General features: G+C 40.1%; 2 protein-coding genes across 2 annotated transcripts in view; one reads left to right on the top strand and one right to left on the bottom strand.

Moving 5' to 3' along the window:
• rxrgb (retinoid X receptor, gamma b) overlaps positions 1-3530 on the bottom strand; it is a 35588-nt gene extending 32058 nt beyond the window's left edge. Inside the window, exon 1 of the mRNA XM_085152134.1 lies at positions 3425-3530. Coding sequence (XP_085008260.1) covers positions 3425-3440 — 16 coding nt within the window. The 5' untranslated portion in view covers positions 3441-3530. The remainder of the gene's footprint in view (positions 1-3424) is intronic.
• A 387-nt stretch (positions 3531-3917) lies between these two features.
• The window catches only part of atf6 (activating transcription factor 6), a 34795-nt gene continuing 11690 nt past the window's right edge, over positions 3918-27022 (top strand). Inside the window, exons 1-14 of the mRNA XM_085152116.1 lie at positions 3918-4139; positions 5201-5289; positions 5619-5697; positions 5961-6058; positions 6721-6844; positions 7126-7329; positions 9900-10069; positions 18699-18884; positions 18980-19071; positions 21470-21619; positions 24236-24331; positions 24419-24521; positions 25255-25325; positions 26108-26219. Of these exons, the coding sequence (XP_085008242.1) occupies positions 4040-4139; positions 5201-5289; positions 5619-5697; positions 5961-6058; positions 6721-6844; positions 7126-7329; positions 9900-10069; positions 18699-18884; positions 18980-19071; positions 21470-21619; positions 24236-24331; positions 24419-24521; positions 25255-25325; positions 26108-26219 (1674 nt within the window). The 5' untranslated portion in view covers positions 3918-4039. The remainder of the gene's footprint in view (positions 4140-5200; positions 5290-5618; positions 5698-5960; positions 6059-6720; positions 6845-7125; positions 7330-9899; positions 10070-18698; positions 18885-18979; positions 19072-21469; positions 21620-24235; positions 24332-24418; positions 24522-25254; positions 25326-26107; positions 26220-27022) is intronic.

Here is a 27022-nt window from a genome sequence, read left to right as displayed (position 1 = left end):
TATTTTAATTTAAGACATGTTTTATTTTAATTAAGTTTAAAACTTTTTTATTTAATGTAAAATTATATTTTGTTTTAATTTACTTTCAAATTCTTCAGTTGCTGAAGGGGCTGCATAGTTTTCATAAACTGCATAGTTCAGAATAGCTATAATTGTACCAGATGGTTGATTCAGTTAAGTTGGACTAGACTGTAATACAAACCGTTCAGTTTGTCAACAATAAAACTGAAATGAGAGAAAGACTGAGTGTGAGACTTTGATATTAGAGAAAATGAATATTGATAAAGTTTACCTTTATGTACAGAATCTGAATATCGCAAAATATTTAAAAAATTGCAATAATATCGTATCGTGCGTTAAGTATTGTGATAATATCTAGAGTTTATGCAATTCTAAAAGGCCTGAAAGTCAATATGTGGTATGACCACCGTTATTATTCCACATGGCCTGAACTCTCATAGGCAAGCTTTCTTGTAATTTCTTTAAGTAGTCTTCAGGAAAAATTTCTCCAGTTTTTTGTTTCACTTTTGTCATCTTACTTTGCTTCAATGATTTTTTGGCATACGTCAGCCTTTTCTACCCATTTCCCTTCCTTAAGAATGGCTTTATGACAGCCACTTCTCCACTGAGACCATTTATGGTGACCCTTCAGTGAGCAGTACATGGATGAGCTGAATGGCTAGCATCTCTCTGGTACTGATTTTTTTTTTAGGTCCACTGTCCCTTTGTCCACTTTCCTCAGATTTAAGGAAACATTGCACACCATGCTGCAATAACAACACGTTGTGCAATTCTAATAGCCAGTGGGAATTATGTTTATAGAGCAAAAGTACTATTTTACGTCTGTCAAGTTGTGCAGTCTTTAGCTTTTTTAATTAATTCAACTCAAGAGATGGAAACAAAGTATGTGTTTTACAGGCTGCTAATTGTAAAGTAACAAAGACTGGTTTCATAACGGGTTATTGTTTTATTCTAAGGGATCTGTGAAGAATTAACAACACAAAAAGCTTGTTGTGAGTGTGTTAAAGTGGGCATAATATTCAAATAACATGGTGTTCCTATTGTGCTGTGTGTTATTTATAGTGGCAACATACACTGTTTATATCAGCTGTTCATATTTGTATAAAATATATGTGACTGCTTTACCTGTCCCAAAATTACACAGGGCACCCTTAATTATCATCAATTCTACTCTGGTGTTCATTTAAAATTACTCCGAATATTTAAAAAGAATCTTCATTAAGTCTGCTTCGAACTTTAAAAAAAAATGAACAGAGCATCAGCATGAATGGTGCGTTTCAGACAAAGGGAGGAGACGTGTTGTAGCAGCTTTTACACCAACAGCAGCAGCAATATGACCAAAGCCTCTAATCCATTTTACACAAATGTTCTGTTAAACCATTCAGCCAACATATCAGGTTAACCTGTTAATCTGCTCTGCGTGTCTGGCTCTCAGGGGCTTTTCTCACGATCAATATTATAAGTCCCAAACTGTCCACAGACTCCAAACAGACATGCTTGCGTTGTTACCATAATCAAGACACCACAAAGTTAGCATTTTGAGTTCTGTTAATAGTAAAACCCTACTGGAACCATAGAGAACTATATCCTGCTAAGTAAACACAATATACTTTTAGACGTAGACGACCTCAATGTAAGTCTCTGCCTTGAAGTATTAAGTTTAAACTAGTGGCTATTTCTTCTTGAGAAAAGCTTCAAACCAGTCCAGCAGGGAATCAACCAGACCACCTCAGGTTAATCTCACTACGACCTGAAATGCCCATGAAGGATTAAGTCCAGTGTACACCTGCCGCTGATTTTTAGCACACAATGTCACTTAAGGTGACTGCGTTATTTTAAAATCACAAATTATAAACATAACTCTTAAGAGCTGATTAATTACCCGCGTTATTCAACTATACATAAATCTCTGATGCAGGACTGCTTAGAGTTTAGCTACTGAAGTGATGACCCTTAACTTGTCCATTTTTAATGTCTTAACATGCTTTTTTTCTTGTAAAATTGGAATGATTTTATATGATCTGATTTACGTCCACCTCTAAAAATAAAGTTTTACTTACAGAACTAGAATTAGGACTGAAAACGCACTCTAACATCTAGCAGAGTCTATGCGTGTCCAGCTATTATTGTAGCAGATATAATCTGTGTAAGTAAGTAAGTAAGTAAAGTTTATTTATTAAGCGCTTTTCATAGACAGGTAGTCACAAAGCGCTGCACACAGAGATTAAAATAAACAGTACAATAAATAGCAAAATGCACAATATACACAATATAGAGTTTAAATGTAAATTAAAATATAAAAATGTAAAAAGCATTGGTCAACAGAAAGCTTGTTTAAACAGTAAAGTTTTTAACTGTTTTTTAAAGGATTCCACAGAGTCAACCAAACGTAGTTGTAGAGGTAGACTGTTCCACAGCCTTGGTGCCACAGACTGGCTCTGTCCCCTTTCGTCTTCAGACGTGTTCTGGGAGCAACCAACAAACTCTGAGTCTGTGAGCGGAGACGGCGAGCAGTAGTGTATTTTGTGAGAAGCTTGGATAAATAATCTGGGGCTTGGCCATTTAGTGCTCTGTACGTTACTGTTGAAGAGTTGTGTAGCTGTCAAGGTGTGTATGTGTGTTTTTAAAAAAGATTTACACCAAGATGAACTCTCTGACACTCAAGTACAGTTCACATCAGAATGGACCTGCACAGCAGCACAGAACCCCAGGAATTGGACAGAGTGGATAGATTCTGTCCATGCAATTCACACCTCCTCTGACCATTATTACAGCCAAGTTTGGTTGTCTTAAGAACGCTGCCCTGTCAGTAGCTGCTGGGGTAAAATGACCAGTCTAAACCGAGGAATCTGTCTTCAAAAAATACCTTTATTTGTTTGTTTTTTAATTTCTCTCTCACAAAACTGACTCTGGCTTCAATAAGACCCAACATATGGGAAGTATCAGTGAAAATCTGGTCTGATTAGATATCACTTTTCACCTTGTTTTTTGTGTTTCTGACAACTCTCATGTGACTACGATGTGCATGTGGCCTTAATGACTCATGGTGAAACATCATCATGTGCATGAGGCAAAAGGTTCCAATGCCTTGCCTCTCTGTCAAAAAAAGGGGGGAAAGCGAGAAAGCTGGCGGTGGATGTCATCTTAAAGTAAAGAACTTTAAACTAAAACGAATTACTGAGAAGAATACACTGGTGTCTACCACAAAGCAGACTGCGTTTTGTATATACACTTTGATGGACAAGATATTTTTGTCTCTTAAATGACCCCTTGCCAAAACATTACCTTTATTTAACCATATTCGGACACTACAGGATTTTTTTCGGTTTTTTTAAAGTGCGGAAATGCAGGTGTAGTCTTTAAAATTACGAGTTTGCTTTAGAACTTAACATAAGTGACTTACTCAACTTCTGCCTCATGATCTCAGCTCCTGCGTGTCGACAGAAATCAGCGTTTGAACACTAAACATTTCACGCCGTACCGTGGAGCCTGCAGTACTATCCTGCTGCCTAGTGGCGCAGTTAGGAACTACAAGCTGCGATGTAAATTTTCCAGCAGCATTAAAACCGTTGCAATTTGTAATACTTTTAATGTCTTTGTTTAATGTCACTGTCGCTCTCGCATTGTTTGTTGTTGTTTTTGTTCATTTTTTTCTTCCTATATGTGTGTGTGTATTTATATATATATACATGTCTTACTTGTAATTCTTTTAAGATCTCTTATTTTGCTTAATGTCATTTAGATAGCTATAACTCAGTCTTCTATTCTGTGTATCTGTTACTGTTTTTTGTTTTGAGAATGAGAGGGCAATAAAATAAATTATTATAATAAAATTCCCAGCTGCGCGCCCATGCTCGCTGCGCGACGGGTTGTAAGTCCCTCGGCGGCACCCGTAGACTGACGGTAAAGTCAGACGTGTATCTAAACGGGAAGATCATCCCCAAACAGCCGCTTGATCAACAGTGGTATGATCGCGCTTTGTTACAGTGTGATAATATACTAATGAATTCAAAAGAGGATGTCATCCGACTTAACGTTAGACTTCGAAAATCATCGGCAATACCCTGTGATGGATAGTGAGGCAGGCATCATCTCCATCGATCAGGAGGGAGAGTGGGGTAAGCAACGGCGGAGCTCACATATTCTAGAAAGACCCATAGAGAGAAGCAGTGTAGCTGACCCAGGATATCAACAGAGACAACACGTATAAAAGAGGAGTTTTTATAAGTCGGTTGTTATAAAGACACAAGTAGGAGGTTCGTGTGTTGTGCTTGTTGTCACACTCCTAAGTCTAAGTTAGCCATTTAGCATTAGCCATGATGCTGTGATGACGTAACAGCACGTAATTGGAGTTATAACCAGCACTGTAACTGGAGACAGGGCACACTTCACACTGCATTGTCTGATCATTATTACAGATATGTAATACTAAATATATATAATATATAAAGTGCACAACTTACCCTAAAAAAAACAAAAACACGAAGAATGTAGATTTTTTTTCTCATTTTTACTGATTTATTTTAATAATCGCTTTTAAGGTCTCGAAAAATACAACTTGTTAACAATTTATATATTTAATGTTATCTATCTATCATTGTTAATGCTATTTTTTATTAGGTTACTAATAATAGACTTGCTGTTTGCACTTACTTGTGTTTTATGCTGAATTGTGTAATAACCCGACGAAGAAAATGTAGAAGAAACAAATAAGATGTTAAAAATGAAAGTGAAACAGATTTGTTAAAGTGTGACCACAATAATCTTGTTTGGCCTGTTAGAGTTTATGCTTTGAAAAAGACAAAAAACAAAGATACATTTTTAAGGGTACATTTTTTGGTGTTAGTAGTTTTGTCTGTAATTGTGTTATGCTGTGTTGTGCGTGCATGTTTTTGTGGCACAGTCTGAACTGTATTGATAGCATTTCCAAATTACACATTGCCTGTATGAGCTATTTACTGAATATGGCAGAACTAACTAAATACAGTAAATTTGATCATACCAGCTTGTCTCTTTTACTGGCAGTTAACCGCAAGAAAAAAAGCAAAAGCCAAATGTGGCACTTACTTATTTTTAAGATATTTTTTGTAGTTGTTTTGTATTCATTTCTTCAATAATCTCATGATAAAGATTTCTAATGGAAAGCAATCGTCTGTGTTCTGTTCTCATTGACATACAGACTTAAGCCTGTTCGATGAGCTGGAGAAACTAGGCGATGAGCTGCGGGATGCAGATGAGCTGCTTGAGGTTCTTGATAATGCTGGCTATGTGAGTAACTCATCCTCTTAATATGCAAATACATGGGGAAGTGAAAGATCTGCCCAGTGGAAATCTGGTGCTGAAGGTAGAGCCTAAGATGGCTACAGCCACATTTTGTTATGCAAGGATAGATCATGCACCAAAAGAAATAAAAAATTCCACCTACATCGTGCATGCAAAAAAAATACTGTAGACTCAAATAAATGCCCCAGAATTCAAACGTGTTTAATTTTATCAGCTATAAATGACACATTTATTGGATTTCCCTACATGCATTTGCTTCCATTCTGCTTTCTCAGGAAGTCCATTTTTTCAAAATCATATGTTTGATTTCTCAGGCCAATGGTGTTCCAGATCTGGACTTTGACATCGACATTCCTCCATGGAATGAAATGGATACATGCAGCATTTCCACAGGTGCGTTGTGTCACACTGCAGCACAAAATAAGGACTATATAAATAAATCTAAAAGGGATATTATTCAGGGATAATAGAGCTGTTTTACTACATGCCTGTAACATTGGTGCGTCATTATTTTTCAAACTTGTCCACCATGCAGTAGGTTTAATGGTCCAACAATACAAACGTATTGAATGGTTCAATACTTGAGAGACTCATTGGCTTATGCTGAATAAGACTCGCACATATTGCCCATTGTTTCCATGTCCTTGTGCATCCAGATGGTGAGGTGAGCGTGGACTCTCTGTCACCTGCCCACACTCTGAGCTCGGTGCCCTCTCCTGCCTCAGCGGAAGCTTTGTCTCCGTGTTCCTTGCAGGTAAGACACGCTTTTCAACTCTTCGTCCTTCCTGGTTTTTCTGCATTTGAATTGCATTTCCAATGCAAATTGCACTTTGTTTCACAATGTGATTATTTACATGCTTGCCCCTCCTTTGAGCAGTTGCAGCAACAAAAATTTTCATCCAGATGGCGTTCAAACAATGACAGCTGCTCTTTCCTTTTGGACGGCGATGCGCACACTCGAGACACTTATTACCAAAAGCCTTAAACACCTTGTCAGATTAATAATTTGCCATCCATCTGAAATGTGCTCCAACGGCTCGTTAAAAACAGGGAAAAAAAGGTGCTGACAGCTTCAAGCATATTAGCATAATTTAGCAGGCAGATGTTTTCACAGCGTGTCAAAACAAGGACAAGGGTTACATCTTTTTCTGGCCCCAACACAGTCTGCACGCATTTGTCTGCTAAAGGAATCGTCCTGACTTCTCCAAGGACACATTTGTCTGCTGGAGTCTTTGAGTACTAATAAGGACACTCTATCTGTTTTTATCGGGCGTCCCTTGAGCACACATAGAGTACAAATGGCTTCACAAATTAATTTATAGTGTCACGGGTGAAACGTATTTAAACAGTGATGTGACTACACTGATCACGTCCTCGAAGATACACGATCTACATCTCATTTGTTTCCTCATTCAGGATGAGGCCCTGTCTCCACAATCGCAGCCGTCTCCTCTGTCAGTCTGCTCAGAGTCCAGTGGCTTTTCTGAAATCTCTTCCCCACCTAGAAAAGCTGCAAAGAGGACCAATCAGGTTGTACGAGGTGAGGCAGCTTCTGCCACCACACGTCTGCTAGCTATTCAGCTTTTCTCAATATTTAGACATTTGATTACTAAAACAGGGAAGATTTGCTATTTTTGCACCACAGTATGGGTTTGCAAAACTCTGGGATGTCGTGTCCTGAAAAAAAAAAGTCCTTTAAGAATAACTTATAACTGTAAATGCATATTTGTTTTCCTGAGCTTAGGATATTTATATGAATACCGTTTCCTTGTCTAACTACTTCCATCCCTGTCCTTTGACATATGCACACATGCACACCAGCCAAGCCAGTTCAGCCGGTCAAGAAGCCGATTCAGATTGGCCCAAAGGTTTCCATCCAGCCCAAACCACTGATTACAGCTGTGCCATTGGCTCAAGCAGCAGCTCCCATGCAGGCCAAGACAATCATCATCCAGCCCCTGCAGACCACTGTGCTCCCTGTGGTAAAACCAGCTCCAGTCAACATCAAACCAGCACCCCCTGCAGGTCAGGGCTCACACTGCAACACATCAAAACATGCTTCTCCCTGCACTGTATTGCATCAGACCAATGCATTAGTCATATTAACTGTCAGTTTGATATGTCTTACTCATAATACTTTGTAACTCATAATTTAGAGATGATATTATATCAGGATTATGTTGTCAGTGCTACTGAATCTTTTATAAGCAATAATTTAATTGTTTTATCTTTGCCAGTAGGTGGTGCTTTAACCACAGTTTTTGCTCTGCGTGAGGCTGTTTCTCACTATTTTGCTTGATGATCAATACATAAGAATGAAAATAGACAGTAGATTATCTTAATCAAAATATGTCCATATTTGCCTGACATTTGAAAAAAAACATGCTCTTTTTAAATCATTATTTTTTAATAAATAGCCGAACAAGCTTGCTTTCTAACCAAAAAGTGAGATAGTTTATGGGCTGCTATGTGTTTCGTGCATTAGAGTCATTATTGCTGTTGTTTCTTTCTGCTTTAGCCTTTCTGGGTGACCAGTCAGGCCCTCGGTGTTTGTTACATCAGCAGCATCTAAGCCAATGTAAATACTTATGTCATTGCTTGGGTCCCAAATGGGTGGAGCATCTGACCTCTCTCGAAGTGAATTTGAACTTGGCTCCGCTGTCTGCCTTGTAACGGCCAAGATGGCAGATGGTTAAGGCCAAGACATTCAAATGCAAAGCCCCAGATGGAAATGTATTCAAGCGTGCTCAGTGCTACGAAGGGTATTGTTTTATGAGCTCATCAACATTCACAGCTGAGGAGTAAACCTCCTCAGCAACGGGATGATTTGAAAAAGGAAATAAAGGAAATGAAACTGTTTATTGATTATTTTCCAACAAACAAACATGCTGAAGCAAACGTTTGACTTTTTTTAGGCCTATGAATTCTTACACATGGTGAACTTGGGCGCAGAACTTGGTGTTGGCACTGCACACATTCATTAGCAGAACTGGCAAACACTTGCACAATTAGCATTGACAGGTTTAGCATTAAAGGGGAAGGTGGCGGGGTCAGCTTGATGAGTGGTTCCTGGCACACCGCTCTGGGAGGCTTCTGCATTAGTAAGGCCTTAATTTATAGTGACAGTCTTGCATTATGTTTTACTTGTTTATTTCATTTGAGCTATGTTGTACTTCAAGTGTGGGGACACGTGCACATTTATGTCTGTTTAAGCTCATAAACATCACAGACCTATCACGGTGGAATGTGCAAGTTTAAGACCATGGGTCAAGATGGCAAACATCTTCTCCACCTGTAATTTTAACAAAAAAGTCATGTTAAAGAGAAGGAGGTGTATGTAGGTCACCAGAGGCAGGGAGGAGTTTGGAGGAACTGGAGTGTACCACCTGCGCCATTTTTACAGGGCACATTGGGTTCATCTTTCTTTTGTGTATTGTCACTGTACAAGACGAAAGCTGGGTGAAAAATAGAGCTGCCACGATTAGTCGACTAGTCACGATTACCGTCGACGACTGATTTAATAGTCGACGCGTCGTTTGAAGCTTTGTAAGATCACAAAAGACAGGAATAAGTAGTAGGATTTAAGAGTGTAATAACGGACTGAAACAGAAGATGGCAGCACTGTATGTACAAGGATGCCAGCTGCCGTTAAACCCCGAAGAAGAAGAAGAAGCAGTGTCCCAGAATTCATAGCGCAGCCCAGCTCAGTTTACAACAATGGCGGCAGCTAGTTAGTTTTAATATTACTCTTATTATTCTTTCTGGGTCACAAAATAAACGTTTAACATATTTTCAGGCGAGAATGTAGCTGTGTAAACCTCAAATATCTGCTCAGTTTATCAAGACACCACGTATTTTCAAAAGCGCTCCGACGTTTTCAGAGACGTCTGTTACCCACTACCTCGATAGCTAGCCGGGGGCTAGGCTAACTAGAGCCGTGAGAACACCGGACTCCCGGCAAATCGTTTTCAAACCCACCACTGTCTTTCGCTACTCAGGTTAAACATATATAAGTCACTTAGATAACTTAAAAATGCTATTGTTTGGCTTTTTCTTAGTATTTTATTTGTTCCTGAGTAAATCGGTTTGGCTGAGATTAAAGTTATAGTTTTTACACAGCTGAATAAACGTCAAGAAGACATGTGAGATCTCACACTTCTTATCAGAAGTGTGAGATGCTCGAGAATATACTCTGGTGTCCTGTTATATTTTAGATAGCAAGCAGTTTATTAAACTTCACCGAAACAATCTGCAAATTTCATTAAACTTTAAACTATCATCTTGTCTTTATTTTTAGTTAGCACATACCTTAAACACTTAAAGCTGTAAGCTAATGATAGTTATATAAGAGCAGATGCTGCTGGTGCAATAAGCTGTACGTTTTACATCCAATGGATGATGATCTGATTAGTCGACTAATCGCAAAATTAATCGGTGACTAGTCGACTATCAAAATAATCGTTTGTGGCAGCCCTAGTGAAAAAATAAATGCGAAAGCAAAGTAATCTTCATTAGTCTATGTTAGTCACACAATAAAAATATGATTAGCATGGTTAAGACCTTTAATTTGAAAAGCCTGTGTGTCTCTCTCTCAGGTCACCCTCTTTTGCTGTCTCAGCCAAGCCAGCTACTGCAGATCCAAACACCACAGGCCATCTCTGGGAGCGTGGTCACTATGCCAGCACTCAGCCAGGACTGGTCTCTACCCGTCGCTGCTCCACCAGTGGTTTCGGGCACACTTTTGACCCCATCCTCAGAGGATGATGTGAGTTGTGAGCATTCTCTAAGAATCTTCTTTTATGAGAGTTTCTATATAATCACACAACACTGAGATGTTACCACTTCTGGGCCCGTATCCCTACAGAATCTTTGTGCAAAAAGTGGCTCCTAGCGGCCAAATTCTAAGAAAATTCTCAGAGTCATGACGTTTTCTTAGAATTTCCCCTAAAAGTGACACGACAATCCCAGTTAATATAAAAGCTATTCCTCAAGATTCCTAGCGCTTAAAAGGGCTCCTAAGGCGAGATCTGCTAAGAGCAGGGAAGAGGACTTTTAGTGGCTTAGGAGTTCCCTTAAGTAGCTGCACAAAATGGCCAACAGAAGAGGCAGGAGAGAAGTCCTGCAAACACTGGATGACAGGGAATTATTGAGACGCTACAGATTGGATCGTGCAGGAATCATGTTTGTGGTGGATCTCCTTAGAGATGCAATTACTTCACCAACTCGACGCCACAACGCTATTACACCGGAGACGAAAGTAATCACAACCCTGAGGTATTTGGCAACCGGAAAAATGCAACAATGCAGCAGTGACTACTTGGGTCTGTCCCAAGTCATCACTGAATTTCTTGAATGTGAAATATTATTTACAATTACAGTCAGCATAAGATTAGAGTGTATAATTATGTTTATTGATTTGAGGGTACATCCTTTGCTCATTATCACCAAAAGCTCATTTCCATCAAACTTGTAGGATCAACCAATCACGGCTTTTGAAATGATGACTCATACCTAGCAACGGGGTCAACCACACCTCCTCACTAAGATAGGATTTTCCATCCATTCCTTGCTCAGAGTTCACTGAAAATGTTCTGGAATCACTTCTAAGCTAAAACTCCTGGCAAGGAATTTTTAGGTTAAATTAGGAGCTCTCTGAGAGGATTCTCAGAATCTTTAGGGATACGGGCCCTGGTTTAAAAGCTCTTATCCATAAAATATACAGGAAAAAAAAAATTTCTTATTTTGTGTGTCACGATTATTCATCTTTCTCTGTATGCTGACTGTTAACTTGTTTTTGTGGGGATTTGTTGGGTGTTTACTCTAAAATCAGGTGCATTAAATGCAGGCACATGTGGTGGTATAAGTATAAGTAGTATAATTCTTGTTTGTTCCACTTTTCATAGACAGGTTACAAAGTGCTTTACAAACTGACTCCAAAGTTGGAGTTAAAAGTAAATATAAAATTAAAAGAAAGCACCGGAATAATATATCTGATTATCGTTCAGAGCAAGTTTACCAAAATAAATAAATAAATTACATGCTTGTAAAACATTTTTTTTTTTACCCTGTGTGTTTTAGAAGCATGCAGGCCTTTAATGAGTATTTCAACGACAGTGGAGGAGTATTTTAAGGATAGGTAGGATTTTTAAGCTCACAAAACGCTGTGATGGTCGTAGTCTTTAATTTGCTACCTAACTAGCAATGTGCCCAAGTAATTCACAGGAATAAATGGTGCCTTCAACACCTGTGTTTGTGTGCGCGTGTGTGTATCGACATGCAAGTACTTGCCTGTGTGCGCTTGCACGGAGCAGCATTGTTATGCATCGTGAGTGTGCGTGCAGTTGCTCACTTTGTGATGCTGTGCTCCGGGTGTTTACGCTTGAAGTGGATCCTGTCCAACCTAAACTCCCCCATTTAAACCTTTTTTTTAAGTATTTATTTTAATCTCACAAACCATTAACTTTGATTTTCCGTTAAAATATTGGAAATGAAAAAGCATTTATAGCTATTATTTATAATAATGAATCCATTTTTCCACAGTGAGAGAAAAGTTATTACTCTGCACGGACCATGCCAGTCACTGGCATAGAGAGTGAGTGCCAGGCACGTTCATTTACTTTATACCAGGGGCACTCAAAGTGCCAGTGTAGGGAGCCAGTTTATGACGGAGGGCTATAGAAATCCACATGTGAAACACTTACTTTGCAATGTCACTGCTCAGAGGGTGGTTTGTCTTGGTGGTTGTCATTTTTGTGCAAGTTTTGTAGTTTTGGGGGGTTTTGTTTTGTTTTGGGTTTTTTTTTAAACCACCGATGGCATTTCTTGAAACCAACTCTGTTTCTTAAGACTTATGGTGGCCAGAGCAGAACTGAAAGTTACATGAACTTGTTCTTATGCAGCTTCTTTCTACTCTACATGAGCATTCGAAGTGCTTTATAGAACATGCATTCGCACAAGCACCTTTTTCTGTGCCTTGCCTCTAGACTAGTGCTTTCTCTCTAACGATCGCATACTCCTACACTCGGGAGCAACTCAGGGTTCAGTATCTTGCCCCAGGATTTCTTGGCATGCAGATCATACCAACGCCATACGCTTGGGCAACGAACCACCAACCTTCCCATTAGGAGACCACCTACTCTATCTCCCAAACCACAGCCACCCCTAAGAAGTTAAAACAGAAGAAAACTGTTCCTTTTGTCTCATTTTGCACCATTATACGTAGCATGAAATGTAGAGAATCACATTCTTTCTTTGTTGTGCGCAGGGGCCGAATAAAATGTTAACAACGGCCACCATTTGTGACCACAGACCCCACTTTTAGAACCGTGGCTTGAGACCACGTTATGATCTGAAATGACTGATTTTCACTTTGTAATCAGAGATAAATCTTAAGGAATGCTGCAGAGCACTGAGATGACACAAACATGTAAAAATGCAAATAGATGAGTGTTTTGTTTTTTTTAAATTTGCTACAGTAGAACAGATTAGTTTGAAAATCAAATCAAGCCAGAGTTACTGAAGTTTTTATGGAAGCACAATCAGTTTACAGATGATGATCACTGGTCTCTGCTCTGTTTGTACCTGTGGGATTTTACCGGAAAGATAGATATGTTATGTAATGTCTTTCAGACGATGCGTTCAGTGTCATAGCAGGACATTGCTTTCAGTATTAATGGCAGAGGGTGTATTCTTTCGTGTGATGCGTTCAGGGGTGATTCATAAATGCACCGCTTTCCCCACACACAGTCGTTTCTCCCTGGTTGATTTTTACGACAGCGCATACATGCAACCACGGCCCCGTTAACTGCAGCAGAGACTGCCCCAGCAATTTAAAAGACATGAAGTAAACTTGTAGTATTTTTTTATTGTTTATGGCACATTTTCTTGGTCTCTTCATAAAGTTTCACCAACTTTTACAAGTGCTTGTCTTATTTTGTGTGGTCGTGTTTGTCGTGATCTTTTAAAGACCCGAGGCTAGCGACTCGCTGTGACTTTTAGCAAATTCGCTGTTGTTTCGGGCTTTGGTCTCCAGCACAGCAGTTACTCATGTCTTGTTCTCATCTGACCTTTATTGGGTTGAGAAACATGTTCTCACTCTGTCTCCTCTTTCAGACTTGTTTGTTTTGTTAGCAGGACTTCCACATTCACAGCACGTCTCCTTAGCGTTAGGCTGAACAGCAAAGTTGCAAAAATGAAAAGTTAACATATTTTAAACCTTTGTTAATTATGGAAAACCATGTGTCACATTTGTGGAATGTCCCTAAAACCATGTGCAGTGATTTCTGTGGTGACAGTGGGAAAATGTATCCAGATTTCTGCTGTTATTATCTCATGGGGCAGTGATATATGTGAACATGAAAAACAGTTCACATCATCTTAATTAATATTAACTTGGTTAATCGGGTAATTAAAAAAAAAGATTCTGAAAAGTGTCTGGGTTTGTTGTGTTTTTTAAATGAAATGTAATGGTTGACCTCTAGCTGTAAAAGCCGTCCACCCCTAAAAGGGCGTAGAGGAACTTGTCCAATTATCGCGGGCATAATTCAGTCGAGAGAAGCGCTTTTTGTGCCAGACATCGAGAGAAATGTCGAGGAATTCCAAACCTCAGAGGCCAAAACAAATACTCCTCTCAGCCATTTGTAAAGCCAACCAAGTCAATAAAGTTTATAATAGATGATTAAAAGAAAGGGTCTGTAAACATTTAATTGTTAGCAGGACAAAGAGATCCAAAGTTTTGAAGTTCACCTTATTTACCAAGAGAAAAAGGTAGTGGAAATTTAAAAAGCTCCTCTGAAGAGCCTTTTAAAGGACAACTGGGGCAGTTTTTACACATTTTTGTTAAGGATGGAATGTTTTTATATTTAGAGCAATTTCAATGGAGTCAGTTGTTTCTGTGGCACAACAAGGAGAATGTAAGAGGCTCGACTCTTCGTGAGAGAGCACTGCAGCTGTGTTCACTCACTGTGGTTTGGCTGCAGCAGAGTGGTGGACTTGATAGGCTTGTGGATGTGTAAAATGCCTGTTAAAGATGGCATGCTTGTGCCAGGTGTTGCTGCATGTTGTATCTACAGTAAGTCTGTGTGTGTCGCTGATTCTGGTCTCCACAGTTCTGTATTTTGGCCTGCGTAAGCCTGGATGTTAAACGGCTGCAAAGGATTACATGCTTCAGACAGGTGTTGTGCAGTGCGGCAGCTGTAAATAGCCATCAGGGATTGGGTCCGTGTAGTGTAATGGGCTCCCAAATGGCAAGGGATTTAGATGTATGTGTTTGTGTGCATGTGCATGCATGCAAGGGAAAACAATCCCGTCTGAAATTGCAGGCCTCAACAAAGGTTCCCATTAGTAGGATGGAAGGATTTATAGGCGTGGGCCCCAGGAAGGCCTGGTGGTCCCTGCGTACAGCTAACTCAGATATTTAGGCATGTTTAACTTTTTTGTTTCCATCAGAAATATTTCTTAAGCTGGACAGCTGAGACTGAGCTTGATTAAAAACATTGAATCCACTCACTGGCCACTTTTTTTAGGCATACCTTTCTAGTACTTGGACCCCTTTTTCCTTCAGAATGGTCTTAATTCTTCATGACATGGATTCAACAAGATGCTTGGACCTATTCCTCTGAGGTTTTGCAGCAACATCACACAGTTGCTTCAGATTTGCTGGCTGCACTTCAATGTTGCAAATCTCTTGTTCCAATACTTTACGTCTCAGACTTAATCCGTTAGATTGAGATCTGGTGGCTGTGGAGGCTTTTTGAGTAAACTGAGCTCATTGTCATGTTGAAGAGCCTTGTACCTATTTCTGTTGGAAGCAGCCATTGTAAGATGCATACACTGTGGTAAAAACATGTTCAGTAACAATAGTGTGGTAGGCTTTGGCATTCACACTTGGTACTAACAGGCCCACAGTGTGCCTCTGGCCTCTGGCATTAACAGGGCATTTCCACCCAGAGAACTGGCACTCGCTGTTTTTTGGACCAATCTCTAAAAACTCTAGAAATGGTTGTGTGGGAAAATCCCAGTAGGTCAGCAGTTTGTGAAATACTCAGAAGTCACTTAAATCACCTTTCTTTGCCATTAGCAGTTGAAGAAAGTAGGCAGTGAGTAAATAACACACGAACACTTAACTTTTATATTTGGTTTGTTTATATATAATTCCAAATTTTTGTCCTTAAACTGCCAGAACTCTAATCCAGGGTTATTATAGTGTGGGTCCCAATCACCCTGGGCCATCTGACCTCAGGAATTCGCATGATAAGGTGGGGCCAGGTTTCACAATGAGCTCACCCAAAACCCTGGCTGATTGGGACCCACACCCAGTTTCACACCTTGGCTCAGGTGATTAGAGGATCATCAGGGGGTCCTTTTGTCCCTCTGTGGGGGAAACTCCCACTAGGTTGTGGCGATCAGACTCCTGTATGCTTTTCTCTCTTCACCCATATTCATCTGTTGAAGTGCTGTTGACCAGGGGTTGGGATGATCATACAATTAGACGCATTCACACGGCGCTGATCAGTAAACCAACAGCTGTCTGCAGCTGTTGCTGCATGAGCTGTGCTGCGCTAATGGGCATTTTCCCCCCTTGTTTGCATTTCCCACTGGCATTCAAATAGTTTGAGTGTGAACGAGTATCACCGTTAGCCTCTCAACCCGCCAAGCTTCTTGAGAAATGCCACTCAGCCCTTTTTTTTGCCCCTTGCCCCACATCTTCCTCCCCAGCCTCATTGTGGACGCGACGTGAAGTTCCCCGTGCTCTTCACTCCCTGGTAACTGCTTACTTGCAGTGTTCCCAGGCTCGGGCTAGTGGCACGGCTCCCAGAGCTCGGCTGGGAGACAGAAGAGTTTCTCAGGAGACAGAACACAAATACAGGGATCCAAATAACTTAATCACCAGCGGGGCTATTAGACCCTGGATCTTACAGACTTACCCTTAGGAGGGCGTTCGTGTTTGGAGAAGAGGGGCGGCGAGATAGCTGGGGAGTGGGTGGACAATGAAGGTGTTTGGGTAATCTGTGCCACCGGTTCTGTTCATTTGAGAGAGGTCATGTTAACCTATGCACTATTTGGGTTAGCATGCGAGACTTTGATTTCAGTTCTCATCTTACTGACGTCAAGTGGAAAGAATCTACTTGAGCGTGTCTTTATTTATTTATTAATTTGTTTATGTTGATATTTTTTAAGTCTCGATTCACACAAACGCCTCAGATAAACAAATCTAAACTGCAAAAAAGGCCAGAATTGTATTTATTTATTTATAGTTTACCTTGAAAGATAAAACAATAGATGCTGGCTGTGGCCGTTCCTATGTTTCCACATTTAGACCACTAACATATAAACTGTTTCTGTGTTTATGTGCCTGATGTGAACCCATTTATCAATGAGTGACACCTTTTCTAAACACACGTATAGAATAGAAGCATTGCAGGTGACCTTTTATGCCCCTCGAGGATCCTGGTGTAAATATTTTACGTAAAGCATACACTTAAGGGCTCTTTGGAGCGATGTTAATGCCAGGATTTGCTGAAGAATTGTCATTAACCTTACAATACATCCTTAATGTGTCTGTTTATTATTCTATCACTGAAGTAAATTAGAGCACCAGTAACAGAGGGAGTCTCTGGGTGAGAATAACAGTCGGCACTGGCTTTTATGTTGGGTTTATCTTTCCTGGTTTCCTGTGATTTCTTCTTTCTCATGCCAGTCTCTGCAATTCAAACCTCTGCCTTCTCCCACCTCTCCTTCCTCAGTATTTTTCAATACACCTCATGTGTTCCAAGTGTTAATGAATGAGTGTTGGTTCAAGAAATCGACAGAGCAGATGTCGGAGCACATGTATGTGAAATGAAATGGCAGTAAATACAAATGAATATAACTTTAGAATTGACTGTAAAATGATGTTTAGTTTCCCAGAGACGCTGTGGTCAGAGTAATTATGTTTATGGGCAGTCCCGTCTGTTTTTTTTGTTTTGTTTTGTTTTGTTTTTGTGTGTTTTTAGTTTCTTTTTTTGTTAATCCCATCCTCGGTTCTTGTTTGGACTCGATGGTCAACGGTCAAAGTCACTGTGAAATCACAAAGCACACGTTCACACGCTTATTTCCCATAATTATCCAAAAAATACACTCGAAAGATGAAAGATCAACTACTCTGGGAAATAATAATGTTTTGCCAGCGGTATTCAGCACGATCACTCTGGAACAGAAAGTAAGTTCTGTACCAGTGACTGAGTGGTAGGGCTGCACGATTAATCGTTAGAAAATCGCGATCTCGATTCATACTTATGTGCGATCTCATTTCCAAATGACAACGATTTAAAAAAAAAAAAAAAAAAAGACGACGATTGTAACGCCTTTTGATCCGGGACGTAATCTGCATGAAAACAAGCGCTCACTCTTCCTGCTCAACAAATGAGGGCGGAGCCTTATACCACGTGATACAGAAGCTGTGCCGCGTGATGCTAAAATTAGCAGGGAAAAAACAACGGAGAACAGGTCAGGGATGACGAGAAAGTGACAGGAGAAAATCTGTCCCGGTCAACCACCCAAACATCAATAACGGGAACCTTATACAGCGCTTCCCTATACACGTCGACCTCCCGCAGGCACAAAGAAATTACGGAGGCTATCACTTATCACCTGACCAAAGATATGGCTGCATCAACACTGTGCAAAACGAGGGATTTAGGAAAACGATCAACACCCTAGACAAACGCTACACAGTGCCGTCCCGCAACTATTTTTCTATTGTTGCACTACCTGCTCTATACACGCAGCGTCGAGCAACGGTGGAGACGGAATTTCAAGCAGTACAACATTTTGCAGCAACGACAAAATGTGAGACATTTGTTGTTTTTATGTTTATTTATTGTTTTTATGTTCAGTCTCAACTGTTACGAAGTTGATGTGCAGTTAATAAGTGCAATAAATATTTATACTGGAAAAGAAAATCGTGAGAGAATCGTGATCTCAATTCTAAGCAAATAAATCGTGATTCTCATTTTATGCAAAATCGTGCAGCCCTACTGAGTAGAGATGTAGTGATTGAGTAAATCTCCTCTGATGCTGTATTTATGATGTCTGTAATGCATATTGGATGAGACAGCTGTAACGTAACTTTTTGGAAGCACGAGATGTTTCTAGTTTTCTCCTCATTCCCAAGACACTTTTGGATCATTTTACTAAAAAAAAACTGCTCATGTGATTCAAAAGACTTTTTATTTAAGTCAACTATCCCACAAGTCAGAAGAACCTGTGGTCTGCAGTCCAACAGGTGGCTTAGGCAGTAACTGCTTCTCTTTCCTGTTTGGATACGTGCTGAGTCGAGGAAGGATAAAATATTGGCGTGACTTCAATAATAAACGATGTCCTTGTTTCTGTTTTTTCTCACATTCCCACTGTAGTCCAAGTTGTCCCAGAGACAGCAGCGCATGATAAAAAACCGCGAGTCAGCATCCCTGTCTCGGAAAAAGAAGAAAGAGTATTTGCTCTCGCTGGAAGCTCGCCTGAAGGTGGCGCTGTCTGAGAACGAGGTGCTCAAGAGTGAGAACGGCAACCTCAAGAAACAGCTGGAGGGCCTTCTGAGCAAGGTGAGATACGACCAGCGCTTCCCTCACAGTACAGGCGCACGTGCACGTGTTGGAAGTCGTTTTTACTACAATGGGTTTCCTCGCTTTCTCTACAGAATACAGCGCTGAAAGCAACAGCACCCAAAAGGAGAGCGGTGTGCCTCATGGTGGTCGTGGTGTTCCTCGTTCTTAACGTCGGACCAATGAGGTGAGCGTGGGACACTGAACAGATGAATGCTTTCACTTGCCATAAAAAGTAATTTGATACAGCGATCGATGGCTGAAATTCAATTCAAACCAAATGAGTGCTGATGACGGCTGATATTGTCATGAATATTTCTGCCATGATTATTGACTGAATAGAAATGGGAAGCCCCATGACTCACAGTGGGAAGCACGCCCTACATGTAAGATATTATGCAAAAAACGTCTTCAACTTTTTAACCGCCCCACTCCCTCAAAACGAAGAAAAATCTATTTTATCAAGTATATTGAACAAAAAGTAAATGGAAATAAAAGGTGATTATCGGTTGAGTTAATATTTGTGTATATTAAAAGTCATTGACTTTGCATGATAACACTTTTGGGGGTTTCCCCGTAAGACTTTACTACTATCCTCTGGAGCCAAGCACCAGAGCATAGTACTGAGTAGTATGTAGTCCATTAATGCACATGCTATAAAAGCCCACCTTTATTCTGACCAAAGCCAATCTCTTGGAAAAGAAAGTGACGATTAATAGTTCATATGTGCCGTATTGTTCTTGTGTGTACAGCTCAGTCCTCTGATGTTGCTGCCAGGGTTTATAGGACTTCTTGACTAATGGATGAATAACTCTCAAAACACTGCGATGGGCTGGGGCAAAAGTAAACTGTTACCACTTGTGAAAGTAAAATAAAATCGTTCTGGCTTCAAACATTAGAAAGAAATGTAAAAAGCATTTGCACATGGTCGTTTTTCTTATCTCTGCTTGTAATATTAACAACTGGGACAAATTGTAATGAGTTATATAAAACTACACCAAGGGGGGGGACTAGCAGGAGTTAGCAGATGGAGGGGTTGTGTAACTCAAGAGCGCAGTTCACCTCCAAGTGTATTGAAAAATTTTCTGTTCTCATTTTATAAAAATGTTTATTTCCTACTGGGAATAGCATTCTCCACCAGGATCCAAGCATATCTTTCTGGATCTGAAACTTCTCTTTACTAAAATCCACTTTTTTCTTTCCTTTTTATCTCGAGGTTAAACATGGAAAAGTTTCCCGGGACTGCGAATGAGTTTGCTTTTGCGGTTGTATTCACAGTATCTGAAGTGTGCGTGAGCCTCTACCTGTGCTCACATCTGTGGCTTTTTGTGTTTGGGCTCTCCTCTGGAATGTAAAAAATGCCCGCTTTGAGGTTAGATCCCTTTGAAATGAAAATGCCACACAGCGTAGTAATACCACTCAAAGTAACTGTGTGTATTTTTGCTTGTGTGCACGCGCCCTTTGGGTTGTGCGGTCGAGATCAGAGTTCAGATTCTGCTCGTGGCTAAAAACAAAAATCCCTCCTGTGCACAGGATGTGGGTCACGTGCATTTCAGTGGTCATCTAAGTCCAGCACCGAGTTCTTTTTTCTTTTCTAACTCAAGTGTCCTGATTTTACCTCACCTGCGGATTTTTTGTTTTTCTTAACCCTTTAAAACCGGTCAGAGCGGGCACGCTCTGTTTTGCATAACTATTTTTAAATCCCGGTAGCTCTGCAACCACGTGAGCTAGCGCAATCATTTTTTTTGCATATGAAACCTGAGGAGTTGTACTTACATCTTATGCCATCAGCTTGTCCTCGGTCACAGTTTCCTTCCACATATAGCTTTGCAAAAACTGCATAAAAAGCGCTTGCAGCAACAAAAACATAATATTCCAGAAACACGCTTTGCCGATCCGATCAGCTGTTCATAACACTTCCTACATTGGATTAGACGTCAGCGCAACTATCGCATGTCCGCCATGACCTGCCCGAAACCGGAAGTGACGTCATTTTCGCGGAAATGTAGTTTTTTTACCATCAGGCCCTTATAAGCCTATACTGGTGTTTTTAAAAGTTATCTTTGACTTTATGACTTTCTGTGTCGTTTCTGGGATGCTTAGGACTCATATTGCACTGCTGGAAATAGTTTATTTTGACGCATATGCTGCTTTTTTGCAAATTTGCATTATAATATTTATTTTTGTTTTTCCTGCAGTGTATAAAAATTGGTGTATTTCAAAAATAAAACTATGAAGACACTCAAAATAAATTTCCTGTGGTGGGAAACTATTTTGTATTTACAGTTTTGAGGGATAAGCCTCTTAAATGATTATTATTATTATTAGAAATATATGTTAAAAAAACAAAAACGATTTTCAATTTTTATGTAGTTTATTGCACTTTTTTGAAATTTATGTAATCACTATGCACTTAATTCATACATATAATTAAAATCTAGGCTGTAATGGTTGTATTGATGTATAGCAACTTGAAATGCTCCCAAAAATGGCTCCACAGCATGTAAAAATATAATATAAGCTCTGGCGGACTTGGTTCTATGGTAGGTCTTAAAGGGTTAACTGACTTTTTTCTTTGTCATCAGTCTGTTTCAGGGTGGCCCGGGCTCTTCGCTCGAAGTTGCTTCCATGCAGCACAGCGGCAGACACCTGTTGGGTTTCTCACCAGAGGCAGAAATTGAACGCCTGATGGGTCCTGACGCTCTTGGCAGCAGGCCGTCTGAGATGGGCGACAGGTAATGAGCTAAACCCCCTAACTGCCTTCACAACAGCATGTTTATCCAGCATGTATGTAGACCAGGATGCACCTGTGCTCAGTCTGAAGCTCATTAAGGCCCATGTAAACACAAGTGGCAGCTGATCACCCACCTTGTCCAAACAGCCGTTTGAATGCCTCCAGCGTCCTTGCTGTAGTCTAGTAGTTGCGCTTTGAATTGCAAGGTGAGAAATTGGGGTCAGTTCTTGTTTGACAGAAAGCTGTATATTGTTAATAGTTTATTTTTCTACGTGCTTATGTATATATTCTTTGTTTTTTCTAAATGCACTCCAGATCCTGCAATTAATTTTGTAAATTGCATGAATAACATTCCTGTTTGGTACCATACCTGACTCCCCATGTCACGAAAATTATGTTTTGCAACGTGGTCAAACATCTAACGCCTCCAAGGCATCCTGCGTTGTGTGTTAGATCTCTGCCAAGGCTTTGTCACATGTTAATGCAGACTGTTCTTGTGTAGTATCAAGTTTCTCAGCAGCATTAAACACAGCGCAGGCAGGAAGGAACACATTAGCCTTTGCAAAAGGGGTGACAGCACCAAACCCAGCAGTGAGACGATCTAATCTTAGGGTCCCACTGAACAGGAAGCTGCTCGTGTGCTTGAAGGTTAAAATGGGCCCCTCTTTTAAACGTACTATCAGGCCTCTTTGGTCTGACATGTTGTCTCATGGAACCATTTCCAGGACATTAAGAGACGGGAAAATGAGGCATAGTCAACAAATTGGCTCACATTGGTTAGGCCCAGGGGAGGGATTACGTCGCTGACTTACATTTTTCTTAACAAGCCCCGCACAGGTGGGCACTTTCTTTGGGTCGTCTACATCAGCACCTCGAGCAATATAATCATTCACTCGCTGTAACACTCTAACCAGAGTCAGGGAGTAAAATCTGCAGAGTAAAGTCAGGAGGTGCTGCGTGGTGCTAATCTTTTGAACTTAAATGTGGTTCGTTTGATTGTTTTCATCTGTCTGTGTTCAGAGTCAGGCTATATGTGACCATTTGGGTGGCAATGCTCAACTCTGTAGCATGTTTATGATAATCGTGCGCAGGATTTACAGCAGCATGCGTCGCTGCACTCGACCCTTTGATGCAAGTATACGTCTTCATGCATGCATTCGGCGATTGGATCACTGCCACCTCTGCACATGTTGAGCAAAAAAGAACCAACGTTTTTTTTTATTCGTTTCTATTGTAATTATCACCACATTAAAGCCATGATGAATTCCAATTTGGTGCCATTTTGTTCTCTGTTACTTACAGGGTTTTAATAGTTTTGCAATTTTCATTAGTTTTTATTTTCATTTAGTTTTGACTTCAGATTTTCAATTTTATATCAGTTTTAATTCGTTTTTACCAATTGTTTGCTAGTTTAGTTTAGTTTTTATTTTTTGAAAATCCTTAGTTTCAGTTTAGTTTTGATTAGTTTCAGTTATAGTTTTAGTTGTGTTTGCAATAATTAAGTGTAACAAAATCCCAGTTTCATCATATCAGTCATTCTGCTCATCCTTGGGTATGTTGCTATTCCAGCTACCATACTGCACCCTGGACAGGTCGCCTGTCTGTCGCAGGGCTAACATGCAGAGACAGACAACTCACATTCCCACCTATGGGTTCTTTAAATAAATAAATAAAGGCAGATGAACAACCATTGATACCAGGCAACTATAAAATGTATATCTTGGCCCCAATGAGACTATTAACTCTCGCAGCACCGGGTGTTCGTAATTTTGGTTCAAGTGAATTGATAAACTTTTTGAAGGTAATTGACTCACACAGTTGTGTAGATATCCCCGTCCTGTTGTCTCGGGATGCATCACGCTGCCTTGCCTGGGGTTAGCTTCTGTTTTCTGGGGATGAGGGTTGAGTGTGCTCCCTTACCTTCTCAAGCTAAGCTAGGTTAGCCTTCTTGTGTGAGCTTTTCAAGTGCACTTTAAGGTTTGTGGGATTTTTTTCCCTTTAGAAATGTCCCTCATAATTTGTCTGTTTCCACTACAAGACACTTGCTTTATCCAAAACACAGTCATATTCAAAGTAATCCCAAACTGGACTCTGACTCCCGACTTTTCCTGACATGATTCTGCGCGTGGACGGAGCAGCAACACAGACGACTCGACTAACGTGCTGCCACCTGCTGGCATAATGAGACACAGCAAGAAAAAAATCTGGAAACTAAACTTCATTTTCACCCTTGACTCTTGTATGACACGCACACATCAATGAAAACTAAACACATTTTTGCTATAAATTCAGTTAATTTTAGTTAGTTTTGTGAACACTCATTATAGTTTTAGTTAGTTTTCCTTTTTTTGTTTTTATTTTTATTTCCGTTAACGAAAATGTTTTTTCACTTCTAGTTTTCGTTATTTTGTTAGTTTTCGTTAACGATAATAACCTTGGTTACTTATTCCACCATGGGTACTTTGCCTGCAGTGAACTGCATGCAGCCATATTAGTTGTTGCTCTTTATACACAATATCTTTAGTAGGTTGAAGTAGATTTTTGAGTATCTTAGTGGCTGCGCAAAGTTTTGGCTCTTTCGTTATTTCACGTCTCTGTGCTTTTTATTCTGTTTTAGATCTGAAGATAAAGCCCTGATGGTGGTAAAGGATCCCATCTTTGTCAGACCGTCTCCGCCCTGCCAGCCTTCTGTCAACAGGACCAAGTGCATTGAGTAAGTAGCTTTATTTCATATACAGCTTACTGCCCATATGTTTCCCCCCATGCTAAAATGCAAAGACGCACTGTGTTAATTTGGCAGGCTGGCCCATGAGTTGAGGGGTTGGGTCCACCGTCACGAAGTTCAGCAGACCAAATCGAGACGAGAGAATAACAGCAACCACAAACCCACCAGGACGATTCTGGTAAGTCACAGCAGCGTGTTTTGCAAAACAGTAAAACACATGTAATGGTCCGTGCACAAATTTACGTGATTTTTGCTGCTGGCGATACATATTGCAAAATAAACCTCATTTGGATTTCAAGCCATTCCACTTTAAAAGTCTCTTGGCAACCCAAAGCCCGTCTTTCACCACTGTTTCACCTCCAGTCACACCTACCCCCTTTTTCTGCCTCTCGTTTCTCTTTATTGGGCTGACTTTAATCCGGCAGCCCTGAGAAAGTAAACATAACACTTAGAGGGGAGCTATGGGATTAGTGCCCCCTGCTCCTTTTTTCCATATTTTTTCTTTTTTTTCCCAAAATCTGGCACAGCAGGTCCGGTCTACTGAAGCCGACCATCTGCCCACCTCGTATATACACACATTGTTCTTATCTGTATTAACAGAAAAGGTGGAGGTGTTTATTGCCTGCCTGTATTCAGCTGTTTTACCCTTTCGGCCTTTGGAGTTGAACAGTAAATCTGCTCACTCTGATGTAACATGTGCCTGTGGATCACCACCTGAGTCTTTATTTCTTCATGACAGCTGTAAAATTTCTGAACGAGATGTAATTTATCAGGAGAAAACCTTGACACGTGTGTGTGTGTGTGGATAGTCTGCTTTTATGTAAGCAATACTGTTTATTTTACTGTTCTCTTTCATGGGCATTGATGTGGTTGCACAGATTATAGCTGATTGTCTGGTTTTTCCCTGACAGAAAACAGGAAATAAGGAGGACGAAGGTAGGCAGATTGTGACGGTTCAATACACAGAAACTACTGCGGAAAAGTAAGTAAAGGCCGGCTACAGAAAGTTTCAGGTGTTTGTGTTTTGTTAATGAAGGTTGATTAGTTGATGCACCTGTAGACATAATAACCTGCCATGTTTTGGTGTTTTAGTAGAATTTGACCAAAGCGTTGCTTTAAATAGAAACGGGAGCGTTTTTGGCATTTGTCCCCTTTTTTTTGTTTTATAGTTTTATAATATTCGATTTATGATGCAGTGATTTTTAAAGGATGACCCTTGCACACCGCTTTAGAAGTTTGGCGATGAACGAGAAACTTTTCTGCTGCACAGTTTCGATCACACAGATGGTGTCAATAGCTTTTTGGCGCTTTTAAATCTGGCTACAAAATATCTGAGTTCATAGGAAAATGAAAGAAAATCACTTTCAGAAGTTAACCTCTGTAAGGCCAGATGAAAAAAACATAACACCAAAAATAGGAGGAAGCACTCAATGCTGCAGTTTTTAGGCTTTACTTTGTGCTCCAGCAGCAAATTACTGGGCAAGTCTGTTATAATGAGGCACAAGACCACTGTGATGTTTGAGTTGATGGTGTTTGAACAAGCAGAAATCAAATAGGACTAACGCTGTGATATAAATCATATAGTTGAAATTTTCATGGAAAGTGGACAGATATATTACAGATTATCCTACATTTGCTATCTGCAGTTAATTACAAGTATGCATGCTTGAATGTTTGTAGGTTTCATTGAGTAGTGTTGGCCTGCAAGTTTATAGAACAAAGCACTATGTAGTGTTTTCATATTTATCTGCGTTTCTTCCACAGGAGTCCTGGCAGTGAGCTGCAGGTGTACTACGCCCCTCGTCACACGTACACCGACTTCTTCGATGAGCTGAACCGCCGCGGCGACACCTTCTATGTCGTGTCTTTCCGTAGGGTAAGTTCGGACTTGTTTCTAGCTGAGGTGAATGGGGGAATTAGACAGCTCGAAGTTTTTACACATCAACACTAAACCGATTTCATTCTGTTTGAATCTGGTCAGGTTGTGATTTGTGATTAAACCAAAATTAAGCAAGGGGTTCAAATTTAGTGCAATGTCTCTTTTCTTCAGCAGAGACGTTTCTTTTGAACCAAAGGCTAGTTTCCAATTTGCAATATTTGTTTATACTCAAATATTGCTGTCAGTTATCTTGATCTTTATTCATTTTTGCACATTTGAGACTAAGTGCCAGGGGGGTACTGGTTATTACTGTTACCTCACAGCAAGAAGCTCTGCTCAAACCATTCTGTGTGGAGTTTGCCAGTGCCGGTACGGGCTTCCATCGGCCATTCCAGTTTTCTGGAAAGCGTGCTTGTTTGGTTTAGGGCTGCCACAAACGATTATTTTGATAGTCGACTAGTCACCGATTAATTTTGCGATTAGTTGACTAATCAGATCATCATCCATTGGACATAAAACGTACAGCTTATTGCACCAGCAGCATCTGCTCTTATATAACTATCATTAGCTTACAGCTTTAAGTGTTTAAGGTATGTGCTAACTAAGAATAAAGACAAGATGATAGTTTATTACATTTTAATGAAATTTCCAGATTGTTTTGGTGAAGTTTAATAAACTCCTTGCTATCTAAAATATAACAGGACACCGGAGTATATTCTCGAGCATCTCACACTTCTGATAATCAGTTGTCTGCTTGTTTATTCAGCTGTGTAAAAACTATAACTTTAATCTCAGCCAAA

Source organism: Neolamprologus multifasciatus, chromosome 23 (genome assembly GCF_963576455.1).
Source record: "Neolamprologus multifasciatus chromosome 23, fNeoMul1.2, whole genome shotgun sequence".
In the NCBI taxonomy this organism is placed as follows: Eukaryota; Metazoa; Chordata; class Actinopteri; order Cichliformes; family Cichlidae; genus Neolamprologus; species Neolamprologus multifasciatus.
Note: the sequence above shows the minus strand (reverse complement) of the source record. Positions and strands in the feature narration are given on the sequence as shown.